This window comes from Sorghum bicolor, chromosome 4 (genome assembly GCF_000003195.3).
Source record: "Sorghum bicolor cultivar BTx623 chromosome 4, Sorghum_bicolor_NCBIv3, whole genome shotgun sequence".
Taxonomy (NCBI): Eukaryota; Viridiplantae; Streptophyta; class Magnoliopsida; order Poales; family Poaceae; genus Sorghum; species Sorghum bicolor.
Window position 1 is genome coordinate 61373594 of NC_012873.2, and position 13092 is coordinate 61386685.

The window sequence follows — 13092 nt, forward strand, 5'->3', positions numbered from 1 at the left end:
TAGAATTCGGCCCAGCCTAGGGAAAGGTGTGAAATCTAGATGGAAACATAGCAGGCCCAGGAGGAGCCCCGGTGGAAGTAGGAACTGATAGAACAGAGCCTGCTGTGTACTGTATCAGTGTACGTTCACGCCGTGCCGCGTGGTCGATGGCCCGGTGTGCGCGGAAACTGGCGCCAGGGTTAGATGGATGTTGACGGCACTTCAATCCATATGTTGGTGACTTAGTGTAGATTAAGTGGAATTTATGTTTCACACCAATTCATCTCAACACATCTAATCCGACTATATACTCCCTCCATCCCAAATTGTAAGTCGTTTGACTTTTTTTACCACAAGTTTGACCACTCGTCCTATTCAAAAAATTTGTGCAAATATAGTCAAATTTTGAGTCATTCTTGAAGAACTTTTATTAATAAACCAATACACAATAAAAAAAAGTGATATTTTGTACAAAACTTTGAATAAGACGAGTGGTCAAACTTGATATTAAAAAAGTCAAACGACTTACAATTTGGGATGGATTGAGTAGAAAACAAGACCTTAAACATTGGCGACGGCGTCTTGTCTCGCCGACGGCCGGCCTCTTCGGTTGCCGTGGTTACTCCTAATATTTGGACGATTGGGATCGGACATTGATTGGAGTAGTAGTACTCACGCCTCACGCCTGACGGGGGGCAGGGACCTGGGCGAATCTGCAGAAAAGCGGCGGATGCCTCTGCATTGCAGGATTCGGCTGCTCGATCTGTCGTACTGCCGCCGCTGCTGGCCTGCTGCCCACGCGCATGTGACTAAGGGCCTGTTTAGATTGGAGATGAAAATTTTTTAGGTGTCATATCGGATGTGTCGGAAGGATGTCGGGAGGGGTTTTTAGAAACTAATAAAAAAACAAATTACATAGCTCGTCAGGAAACTGCAAGACAAATTTATTAAGCATAATTAATTTGTCATTAGCATATGTGGGTTACTGTAGCACTTAAGGCTAATCATGGAGTAACTAGGCTTAAAAGATTCGTCTCGCGATTCTCAACTAAACTGTGTAATTAGTTTATTTTTTTATCTACATTTAATGTTCCATGCATGTGTCCAAAGATTCGATGGGATGGATGAAAATTTTTTTGGTGGGGAACTAAACAGGGCCTAATAGCTGTACCGTGATACCGTCACCTGCACTAATCAGAAACTGCCTCATCGTGACGCTCTTCCTCCTTTGGGAAAGGGTAAAAATGCTCAAAGAACGGCCGGCGGCGGCCGGCGGCGCGTTCCAACTGACAGCGATGTTCCGATCTGGGCAGGCGCGCCGCGCGCGTGCGTGCTGCGTGCACGTCATCGCTGTCGTGCGAAGGCGCGCGGCGGATGCGTTGACGGCTGCCCTTCCTGCCTGCCAACCCCGAGCCGTGCTGAACGAGAAGAGGTCACGGGTCAATGTCGCTAGCCGCTGCACCTGCACCTGGAAACAAACGACAAGTGCGCGTCACCAGATCTCCCATCGGCGGCATTCCATACGGTCATAAGTACGGATCAACATGTCGGGCGACCATGATCCACGATGACGTGGCGAACTGCACTGCCCGTGTGGACAGGAGCAAAGCCATTCACACTGCTGGGATGTGTGAAACGGTGAATTTTGAGCGTCGTGGCGGAGATCAGGAAGCGTCAGAACTCCAGAAAGGCGACGGAAAACACGAAAGCGAAAAAAACCGTCGGCCGCTGCTGCATGCATGCGGCCGCTGTCTTGCTAATCCCGTCTCGTCGTGTCAGACGCCCCACCACGCGGTCTCGCCTTCCACATTCACCAGCAGTCCAGCACGTACGCGTTTCCTTTATGTACGCGCGCCACGCCTGGGAATGCAAAATCTGACGGCGCGCGGGGAGCCAGGAGCGGAAGGGGAGGCCGAGAGGGTGCTGCTGCTGCTGCCACAGGGCCACAGCGGGGCGCGCAGGCCGCAGGGACGAGGGCTCATCGCAGCTCGGCGGCACGCGCAGCTAGATCAGCAGCGCTGCGTCCCTGAAATACTGAAGAGTGCTAGCGAGGAAGAGCCTCATCGAACGCTACAACTACAACAAGGTCAGTCTGGTTTCAAGACTGTCGAGAATCGCAACAGGATTGGTGCCTCCATGTTTTGTCATTGTAAACTACTCGTCATTTTTCACCAGGGAAGGGAAGACGAAACATCTGGACCAGAAGAGAAGACGGCAGCCGTTTCCCTTCCCTTGCTCGTCAGAGGAGTCGCAGCGGAAACATGCAGAGACAGCAGCTCCATGGGTCTGAACCGGTCGGAGCTCCCGGTAGAAAGAAGCAGAAAAGATCGGCCGATCCGTCGGGACGCGAGGAGCCTGACGACGGCGGCGGCGACGACGAGCCGCCCCGACGAAGCAGGAACACGAAGGCCGCGCAGACGTCGACGACGAGCGCCGCCATTCGTGGCCTGCTGCGCGATTTCTTCGAGCAGCAGCTCCGCCTGGACGTGCAGCGCCAGGAGATGATGGCGAGGCGGGCGCAGGAGCGGCTGTTCTTCGAAGAGCAATGGCGGGAATCGATGCGGAGGATAGAGCAGGAGAGGCTGATGCTGGAGCAGGCATGGGCGGAGCGCGAGGAGCAGAGGAGGATGAGGGAGGAGGACAGGGCTGAGAGAAGGGATGCGCTTCTGACTAGCTTGCTGACCAGGCTCTTGCAAGGAGATCTCTAGTCTAGGGACCTAGGATTCCATGGTAGTTCCAGCAAGAAATTAGGATAGATTATTATACTAGTTGATTGACTAGGATTGCTTTGTTCATTCTTCTTTACATTGAAATGATGTTAGGTGATTGCAGGTGAATTGTTAAGCTCTAGGTTGCATTGGAAAGTGCCAAAGTGGCATGTTCGAATATGCTGTCGTAACTGTAACTGGCTTTCTGAACATGACGCATTTTTCTGCTGGAAATCTTGGAGCCTAACAAACGAATGGACAGCAAAAACTGAACAAGGGAATCCACCAAGCTACCATATATCTTTCTGCTCAGGACTGTCTATAGTACAAGACTGCAACCGATCAGCTGGGTTGGTGATAGATCAATCTGGGCGACAGGTGTTAGTTGGAAAGTATGCATGACGTACCTCTAACCAAATTTATAGACTTGTCATAATTCTGATGAAGTTACAGAGCCTGTAGACTACTTGTGAACGAAGTCTGTCCTCACTCATCACTTTCTCTATCATGCCTCTGTGTATCATCATCATAATATGTATCACTATCTTGCAAGCCATCAGAACCTACATTGTGACTTTCCTCAGTAGAACTTGCAAAACTGTCCAACACATAAGGTTCAACTATTTTCCAGAAAGAGTCGCCATTGCTTCCCTGAAAACCTATCCAAAAGAATCTTCCTTTCCTCTTCACTTTACATGTTAAAGATTGTGTTTGCAAGGATTTCACAATTCTCTCAACACCATCGATGTTCCCGCCACTGACCTTAAGAACAATATCACCTGATTGCAGTCTGAAGCCCCCAAACATGAACCAATATGCCAGAACCCGTGGGGAAAGCCACCTATGAACAAGTTTTGGGAGAACAGGCTGGCCTTTCTGAAAGAACTGATCTGCAAAGAAGCCAAAATGTGCATGAGGTATGGTTGAAAATCGATAAGGGATCTCGCTCTCCCTATTCAGTGATCTGCATGCTGAAGGCAGCCATTCAAAGAAACGTTCATGAATATGCACCCTTAGAACTGAATGAGCATTAGAATCTTCCTGGAACTTAAAGTTGACAATGTAGACCCCTTTCTGTGCATGAGATTCTATTTGGGTGCCTCCAAGGAGCAAGCCAATCAAAATCTCACGCTGCTCTTCATCCAACTTCATGCTCACAGGTTTTGGTGGCTTCACAACTTTCTTGTTACTGAGGAGGCCACTTTGAAGTTTCTCCAAAGAATCCACTGGTATATCATACTTCTTTTTACACATTAACTCATAAATGCTCTCAGCTTTCAGATAGTCCTCTGCCGAAAGATAGCCTCTAAGCATGATGTTGCAAGACTTAGCATTAGTACCTATCATCCCATTTTTATGCATTTCCCCAAAGATCTCCTCGGCCTTTGTGACATTCCCAATCCTCACAAGTGATTCCAGATAAATGGTGTACAATATTCTATTTGGACGACATCGGCCAAGGCATTTTGTGAAAGTCTGTTCCAGTTTGTGATGCATATCCAGATCCAGATACAAATACATCAAGTCAAGAAAGGCTGGCATCAGATGTTTCATATCACTTTCAACAAACTCATCCATGAGTTTTTCTGCAATCTCTATCTCTCTAGCTTTTGCCATTATCTCAATAATCTTATGATATGATGCAACATTAGGAGGAATGTTCTGATTCTTCATTTCCTTGAAAATTTCTAGGGATTTCATAGGCTCACCAGAGCGTGCATACAGCTCCATGCGGCAGATATAAGCTTGCACAGGAAGCTCACAACCACTCCGAAGAAGCCAATGCCATGTTGCCTCAGTTTCTTTAATATCTCCTTCCTTGGAGAAGGCCCTCATCCATGACACCAGCACATCAGTGCTCTCCTCAAACCCAGCTCGCTTCATCTCATCCCTAAGAGCTTTGATCCTGTCTCTGTCAATGACATCTTGATAGCTGTGGAGCCAGATGAGCCCTGCATAAATATCCTTGTGCACCGCAAGGTTACTTGTGACTATATTGTGGTAGACAAACTCAGCCTGCCTGAGATTGTGCTTCGCAGTGCCTCCTGTTTTACTCACAAGTGCACGGAACAGTGAATTATGCAGGCTGAGGCGAGGCTTATAGCCACCCATCTGTATCATCTGGTTGTAGATGGTGCATGCCTCCTCAAGACAACGCCCTCTAGCAACACTGAGATATGCAACCACCAATATGTGGAAGGTGGATTCAGCCGGCACTCGGCCTTGCTTGATCATCGCATCAAACACCTCTCGGCACTTCTCAACCTTGCCTTCTCTGGCAAGACAATCGGCCACTCTTGTGGCTAGCGCAAAGTTGAAGCGGTACCAGTGCTGCCGTACCATCCAGCTGTACACCTGAAAGCATTTATCGAATCATCCATTATGTCAACCGATTGTGTCTATATAACTGTTTAGGCGATTCACCGAACAGTTGGCGAGCAATAACTTTAGCTTGTAAGCACATAGATATATTTAATTTGAGAAACACTTGATCAAACAGGTAATGGGACTAATGGAGGGAGGTGACAGTGCGCGGTGCTGAATAGTGAATACTAACCCGGAATGCGGCGTCGTTGTGGCGGATGCGGAGGCAGTGGACAGCGACGTAGGTGGCGTCGTCCTGGGTGATCCACTTTCGCTGGGCGTTAAGGATGCGGGTGAAGGTGGAGTGCTTGTAGGCGGGGAGCTCCTTGCAGAGCCAGGCGATCCTCGAACGACGCCACTGCTCCGGCAGCTCCTCGAGCTCGAACACCTCCAGCTCGGGGGACCTCACCGCGTCCCTCTCGTCGGCGGTCGCCGCCCACTCCTCACCCTGGAACAGGCCCGCCCCGGACTCCTCCACTTCCTCGCCCTCGTCCTCGTCCTCGTCCTCGTTGTCAAACTCCAGCACGAGGGCTTCCAGCGCTGAGGCTGCCCTTGGACGAGACACGGCGAGACGGCGCGCGAGAAGCGGCGGGGCGGCGAGCCGGACGGCGGGATGAGGGGAAGAGAAGGGGACTGGCAGGGAGAGAGGGCATCGCAGCGATGGGGACGGAGCGCCGCAAGCACAGGCGCAGGGAGGGGCGGTGGCCATGGACGAATCCACCGGACAGCAGCTTCTCTGCTCAACGGTCACCGCTGCACGGAGCAGCCTAATCCTTCCGCACAGCTGCAGAAGACCTTCACCTTGGCTTGGCCTCGCTCTCGCCAGGAGCCCGTGCAATCTCGTTCGTTAATCTCCATTCGGACGCTCCGGATCAAAATACAGGCATGCGAATCGGGTCTCGTCTTTTGCCTTAACAAACATGTCAGCACACGGTCAGTAGAATATTCAATTTGCTGCAATTCATCCAAATTCGTCCAATCTTTATGTTTCCCTATTAGAAAATAGTACACGAGTGGCGTCAATGTAATCTGCCCTCTGAACCGACAAAAAAAGAGAGCAGATATTTGCGAATTTGAATAAATATAAACGAAAACATGTTTTGCGGTGTGCCACTAAAGTGCAGATGACACTATTATTCCCTCTGAAGTAATATATAAATTAGATTCTAAATACGTACTTAGACAATGTCTAGATACATATCTAGAATTTAATTTAACGGGGGAGTACAATACTACAAGATGGGTGTGCTATCGCCATGTCAGCTATGGCTCCATAGTCCATACGCACTGACTTGTGATTAAGGTCTTTAAGCTTGTTAATAAAGAGGCCTGCCAATCTCTTAATCCTTTCCTAAGCAATTTGAACTTTGCAGTTATATTCTTTGCACTATCGATGGAGTTGGCGGGTGGCCAGAATTTCCTAAAAATCTGCATGTTTCACCCAGTCTTTTTCAATTATAAAAAATCGGCTTCTTGGAATCACAATTGAAACTGAAATTAAGCATGGACAATGATCTGAGGGCACCATGTCAATTGTCAAGAGCTTTGGCTGAAGTGTTTGGATATGAATTGACCCAACTATTGGATCTAAAAATGCAGTCCAATTTTTTCAAGAGAGGTGAAGGCTGCATGTTGGACTAGGTACAATTCCTTGCTTGTAGTTTGACCCCATTTAGCCCCAGTGAACTTATTGCTGAGTTGAATCTAAACATTTCATTTTCGATCCCCACCAAGTTTATTTCTATTCTCTGGTTTTCTTATCAGATTAAAATCCCCAAGAATAGTCTAGTCAATATCAGCATGCATGTTAATTTCTTTTATCGAGTTTGTGAAAGCTATTCCCCCCTCAGGGGTGCAAGGCCCATAAACACACTGGAATTATCAAGTTTGGAGAAGAACTGGATGGATATAGCAAATTCATTGAAGAAGATTTATTGTCTATCAAACGAGCTTTTCCATGCAACCAAGATACCCCTAGAGGCCCCCACCGAAGGGAGCACTTCAAAGCTATCAATAACATTAGGCCAATTTTTGGCATCAAAGTGCTCTTCCTTTTATTTTTTGTAGGAGCAACTCCAACAGTTTTGCAAATTTTATTTGGTAAATGTTGTTATTTGCTAACTCCTAAAACGATATGAGGAGAAAACAAAAAGGACATCTCCAAGTATTTGGCAATTTTGACTTGGCAAAAACAAAATTCTACTGGTTCTGAAGATCAACGAAGAAGCATCAGGTTGTCAGCTTGCTATAAAAGCACGTGCATGCAGAATGTCAAGCCTATTCTAGGTGTGCATAAATGCCAAGAAAGAAAGAGAATTAGCCAACTTGCTATAAATGCCAAACGCGATTGCCAAACTGTTGGATAAGAGATTTTGAGAGTTTTGGCAAAAAAAAACAAGAATGTCAAACCTATTTGCAAAACTATTGGAGTTGTTCTAAGCGAATAATATCACATGAGCTATCACATATCTTGTTTCCGATATGATTCCATTTCCAAGAGGAATTGATACCTCTAACGTTCCAAGTTAATATGTTCCAACTTTTTGTTAAAGAGTGATTCATTGGATAAACTTAGTGAAACAGAGTTGAACGGGTGTGTGTACAGCAGACATCACCACCATAGCAAGTGCCACTAGGAGCTCTAAGCACAACAAAAGTAAAAGTGGCCCAAACAACCCAAAATAAGTGGCCCGTGGCCCGTCAGATTCTTGTTTCTTCAGAGCTCATTCTTCCCTGTGAGCCACTATAAAAGATCGTAATTTCTTATGAGCCACTGAAGAAGTTCAATGAACTCCAACGCCATTGCTCCAAATTTTTTTTGCCCTCCAAGCCAGTGTCGTCAGATTGGGCTCTAACGGTGTTAAACCGCAGGTGTGAAAAGACAAAAAAATACTCTTAGGTCTAAATATGTCATTAATATTTTTAAGCATCTTAACGACTTCTTATGAAACACAAAACTAGAAAGTTGTAGATCTCATCGAGATCTACAATTTTCATATATTTTTTTCATTTAATTTTGCAAAAAAAGATATGTTTTGATATGGTTAATATATATCTTATAAAAATCATATCTTTTTGCGATATTGAATTAAGATAATTTTTATACAAAAATTGTAGATCTCGACGAGATTTATAACTTTTTAGTTTTGAGTTTTTTTTCCATTTGAAATCATTAAGATGCTCAAAAAAATTAACAACATATTTACATCTAAGGGTATTTTTGACTTTTTACACCTGCAGTTTGACACCGTTAGAGCCTAATCTAACGGAGGGCAAAGAAAATTTGAAGTAGTGGCGCTAAAGTACGTTAGCTTTTTCCGTGGCTCACAAGGAATTATGATCTTTTATGGTGGCTCAAAAGGAATTCTCTCTTACTTGTAAACCTAATTAATCTATAATTAGACACTAATGAAACGAAAATATCACAGTAGCCAAATCTAAAAAAATTTGCGAAATAAGGCCTCGTCTCGTGAAGCCCACGTCGAACCAATCGCAGCCGACCTAGAGTGCTGGAGCATATACTAGACATACAATATCTAAGTATATAGCAAAAAGTTATATATCTAGAAAAACTAAAATTTCTTATAATTTGCAATAGAAGGTGCATTATGGAAGGATTTACACACGATCTCGCTCTGAAGCAGGCAATCAAACGCGGATTTACACATGTAGGTCATCAAATCAAGCTCTTTAGTGCCTTTCGTTCTATTGTTTTTGCCGGAATCTAACATTGTCGACATGATCTGATGAAAAATAATGGGGAAAAATAGATAACTTCAACTTCTCTAGTACCAGGCTACATTTACATTAGGTCACATGTGATTTATTTGTTCCTTTTAACTCTCATGAAATCTGGAAAAATAATGTCCAGGTATGGTTTGTGTTATCACTCGCGGGTTTGTGTTGTCACTCGCTCTTCTTGTTCTTGGCATAATAGCTCTCTATGGTAGAGAACCAATTCCATTGGAAACAAAGTGCCGCAAACCGCATGAGTCCAGCGCCAATCACCTCTATGAATGCCAATAACGGGGAGCTTTGCGGGGATAAACCAGCAGTGGCAACAGCTAACATTGCGCCCTCGAAATTGCAGGGGACAATGAATTTTGCAGATTTGATGCCGTCCAGAGCCTTGTTGGCAACATCATCGGCCTTCATTCCACCAGACGATCCTGCCAGGATGTTTGTCAATTCTGGCCTCCTCTTATGCTCTGAAATTAGGCAAACCACATGCTTAGCATTCAGTAATAAAATGTGTACACCGTGTATTCAGAACATAGGATGGCAAGCATAGTGACAATTTTTCTACTCCCTCCCTTTAATGTTGTGCTTGAGAAAATGATACCATGAAACATGCACTATTGTAAAGAAATGAGATCATACTATGAGCCATGCACAGAATGAAACAAATACCTCAACTATAATTTTTTACTGGGGAAGAAGACACTCTAATATGGCAGTTTAACTCCAACAGGATATATTCTTCCCAATCTTTGTATAGAACTATTAAGTTAGAGGAATCATACCAGTTCATGTGCTGGCGGTTTGGCACCTTAAAGTACCCCCTAGAGTTCAGTTTTTCCTCTGGTTGTTTTCTATTTATAAAATCTTAACTAGAGACAACCTAAGCATCAGAAAAAAGGTTGATGACATGACCTGCCTTTTCTGTACAGAGACTGAACCTGTACAGCATCTATTTTTTGAGTGTGCGGTGGCAAAGCAGCTGTGGATTTATCTTTCTTAAGTTTTTGACAGAGAACTAGGCAGTGACTTTTTGTCCATTGGACAGCTTTAGTTAAGCAATAGAAAGTTTTTAGTTTGTAATTGCTTTTGTGCTGCAGCCCTGTGGGGGCTTTGGAAACTAAGAAACAATTTATACTTTCAGGTCTCAGTCTGGACAGACATGAGATTGCTGCTCTTAAAAATTGCAACTATGCTTTAGACATGGATCATTCTATGTCCACACCAGAAGAAACAAGAGTTCTCTATGAAGTCGGCGCTGCTGAAGGACTTGGTCATAAGACTTGAACTCGTGAACGACAAGTGGGACAAGTTTAAATTTCAGCACGCGTTCCAGAGGAAGCTCCGAGAGTTCCACTGAATGTAATACAAAGGCTTGGTTTAGTCTGTTAAAGATGGGAGGTGTTAGTAGTGATTCTGAAAGTGTGGCGAGGTTTGAGTTGAGTTTTTTTTCCTGAGCTATGGACAGGTGAGCTCTACCTGAATATTGATCAAATTTTTGGTGTCTTTGCTAATGCTAAGACAGGGACTACACCCTATACTTCTAAAAAAAAGAATGAAACAAATGGAAGTGTAAAATATAAATGAGACATACCCTCTTCAAATCCCGGAGTCTCGGTGTCAGGAGGGAATATCAATGAGACATGAATATTGTCCGCGACAACCTCATGCTGCAACGCCTCACCCAATCCCCGAAGAGCAAACTTGCTCGCTGAGTACGCGGTGTAACCATAAATACCAACCTGCAGCAAAGATGTTACCAACGAAAAGATTAATCTCCCAAGCGAGCAGCATTACATCGAACACCTTAGCTGCATGGCAGGCAAGGCAGCGGACGATTCCACGCGGTATCTACCTGGCCGGCCTGGGAGGACATGATCGCGACGGACCCAGGGAGGCGCGTCTCGCGGGTGCGTGCCTTCATGGCGGGAAGCGCGGCCTTGATGAGGTGGAAGGTGCCCATGAGGTTGATGTCGACCATCCACTTGATCTCATCTATGTCCTGCCTCTCGAGCTCCTGCGGCACGAACACGCCGTGGTTGCAGACCAGGACGTCGACGGGGCCGGCCTCCCGGAGCGCGCGCGCCACGGCGCCGGCGTCCCGCACGTCCGCCGCGTGGACGCCGACGTCGTCGCGGCCCGAGTCGCGCTGGATGGCGGCGCGCGCCTCCTCGAGGCGGGCGAGGTTGCGGGCCAGGATGGAGACCCGCGCGCCCTCCCGCGCCGCGGCCGTGGCCATGGCGAGCCCGATGCCGCTGGACCCGCCCGTGATGAAGACGTGGCGGCCTTTGAGCGGGATCCGCGCGGCGCGGGGCCGCGCGAGGAATGCGAGCGCGGCGAGTAGGCCGACGGGCGGGACCAGCAGGAGGAAGAGCGCCGCGGCCATGGCGATGGGAGTCTGCTGGCAGCTTGGCTAGCGGTGGAGTTGCGGGGACGTGGTGGAGTGCGGCGGGGCTGGATCGGGGCGGCGGGGTTAAGAAGGGCGGATCAGCCGTCGGAGTGGACCGGGCGTGGAAGGCAAACAGGTTGTCAGATCTGAGAAAGACGGTGAGGTTCGTTCAAACGAGGGAGGGGAGCAGAGGACTCAGGAAACTCCTCACTTGGACTCTTTCAGGGCAGTCGAAGGTCTTGTCGTGGTCGATGCGCTCGCCTGGAGTACTGCTCGTCGTCGACGAACGTAACACGAGTGGCTTGTTGACTTGTGGTTGATGAGGGTAAGGAAACTCGCAATGCAGATTTTATTGTAGAGTCTAAAGTTATTTATTACCTCGAATAATGTGGACTTGAAGTCTAAATAAGACTTTGGAGTCTTATTTTTTCTACCTCTTTCTTCAATAAATATGCTGCCACATCAGTAAAATATCATAAATAATACTCCCTCCGTCCCTGAAAGAATCAATTTCTAGAGTTGTCCTAAGTCAAACTTTTTAAACTTTGACCAAATTTCTAGAAAAAAATGCTAAGATTTATAGTATCAAATTAGTATTATTAGATTCATCATAAAATATATTTTTATATAATGTGTATTTTATATTATAGATGTTGTTACTCTTTTCTATAAAGTTAGTCAAACTTTAAAAAGTTTGACTAGCACGGATCCTAGGAATTGATTTTTTCAGGGACGGAGGGAGTATGTAATTAAGTGTCTTGGACTCTGTGATAGAGTCTTGCATGATAATATGTAATTAAGGCCTTGTTTAGTTCGCAAAAATTTTCAAGATTCCCCATCAAATCGAATATTTGGTCGCATGCATGGAACATTAAATATAGACAAAAATAAAAACTAACTACACAGTTTACCTGTAATTTGTGAGATGAATCTTTTGAGCCTAGTTACTCCGTGATTGGATAATGTTTGTCAAATAAAAACGAAATGCTACAGTAGACAAAAACAAAATTTTTTGTAAACTAAACAAGGCCTAAGTGCCCTAACGCGAGGGCCGGCTGCTGGAAGGCGACGGCAGATCCGAGGTCCGATGGCCGAAGCTGACCAATGAAATGTCAACTGTGATTGGCGAATTCAGTCCTCGCAGACTCGCGGCCATCCATGTTGGACACTTGGACGGGACTTCTTAAGTACAGTAGTCATGTTTTCAAGACAAGGACTTGAATATTTTTTAGAGTTTTTTTTTATGATTGTTGTTAAGTCATCTATATTCTGAAAATAGTGCAAAAGATCATTATTATTGTCGACCAATATCATCGTTCCAACCAACATCATGTACTTATCACGGCACGTCAGCTCATGCACTCGAACTCTAGTGCCTCACCTTATTGGGTCGATGCCCGTCTTACTCCTGGTCACGGCGGGTGTCCATTTCTTTGGCACCAGGAACACGAAGGCAGGAACTCCACCCGGTACAGGGCACCGGATTGGCAAATGGCAAAGAACGCCCATGGACATCTTATGCATCAAGGGGAGCTGGGGAGGGCATCGGCTCCTAATCCTATAGGAAGTGTGATCGCTCCAGCCACACCTTGACGCGCCCACATGGCCTCGTCCTCTGGGCGACCTGGCTTGGCAAGTCACAACCTCCTGGAGCGTTGGCCTACAATGGATGTCATCGCTAGAATTTGGGGTGGCCCAGGAAGTTAACCAGTTATGTCAGCGAGTCAGTTTAGTTGGAGCAACATTGTCAACCGGCAACAATGTATCTCTCGTGAATATTTACCTCAAAAAATAATACAACATGATGACCGTGGCAAGGAAGGGATAAAATTTTGCTACAATGGCACACAAGAGAATTTAATAATTGTAGTGCCACATAGGAAAGTCAAATAACTTTCCGTAGCACTTAGAGAA

General features: G+C 46.0%; 3 protein-coding genes across 3 annotated transcripts; 1 reads left to right on the plus strand and 2 right to left on the minus strand.

Annotated features, from left to right (window-relative positions):
- LOC8073165 (vicilin-like seed storage protein At2g18540) lies at positions 1623-2843 on the plus strand. The gene is made up of 2 exons (XM_021460065.1): positions 1623-2065; positions 2155-2843. Exons 1-2 carry the CDS (start codon positions 1846-1848, stop codon positions 2685-2687), a joined length of 753 nt encoding a protein of 250 aa, XP_021315740.1. The 5' UTR covers positions 1623-1845; the 3' UTR covers positions 2688-2843.
- On the minus strand, positions 2957-5868 carry LOC8073870 (pentatricopeptide repeat-containing protein OTP51, chloroplastic). The gene is made up of 2 exons (XM_002454382.2): positions 5245-5868; positions 2957-5042 (listed from the first exon to the last, which is right to left on the minus strand). Exons 1-2 carry the CDS (start codon positions 5758-5760, stop codon positions 3174-3176), a joined length of 2385 nt encoding a protein of 794 aa, XP_002454427.1. The 5' UTR covers positions 5761-5868; the 3' UTR covers positions 2957-3173.
- Positions 8616-11478, minus strand: LOC8073166 (3-dehydrosphinganine reductase TSC10A). Its single transcript, XM_002454383.2, has 3 exons — positions 10645-11478; positions 10384-10531; positions 8616-9259 (listed from the first exon to the last, which is right to left on the minus strand). Exons 1-3 carry the CDS (start codon positions 11173-11175, stop codon positions 8958-8960), a joined length of 981 nt encoding a protein of 326 aa, XP_002454428.1. The 5' UTR covers positions 11176-11478; the 3' UTR covers positions 8616-8957.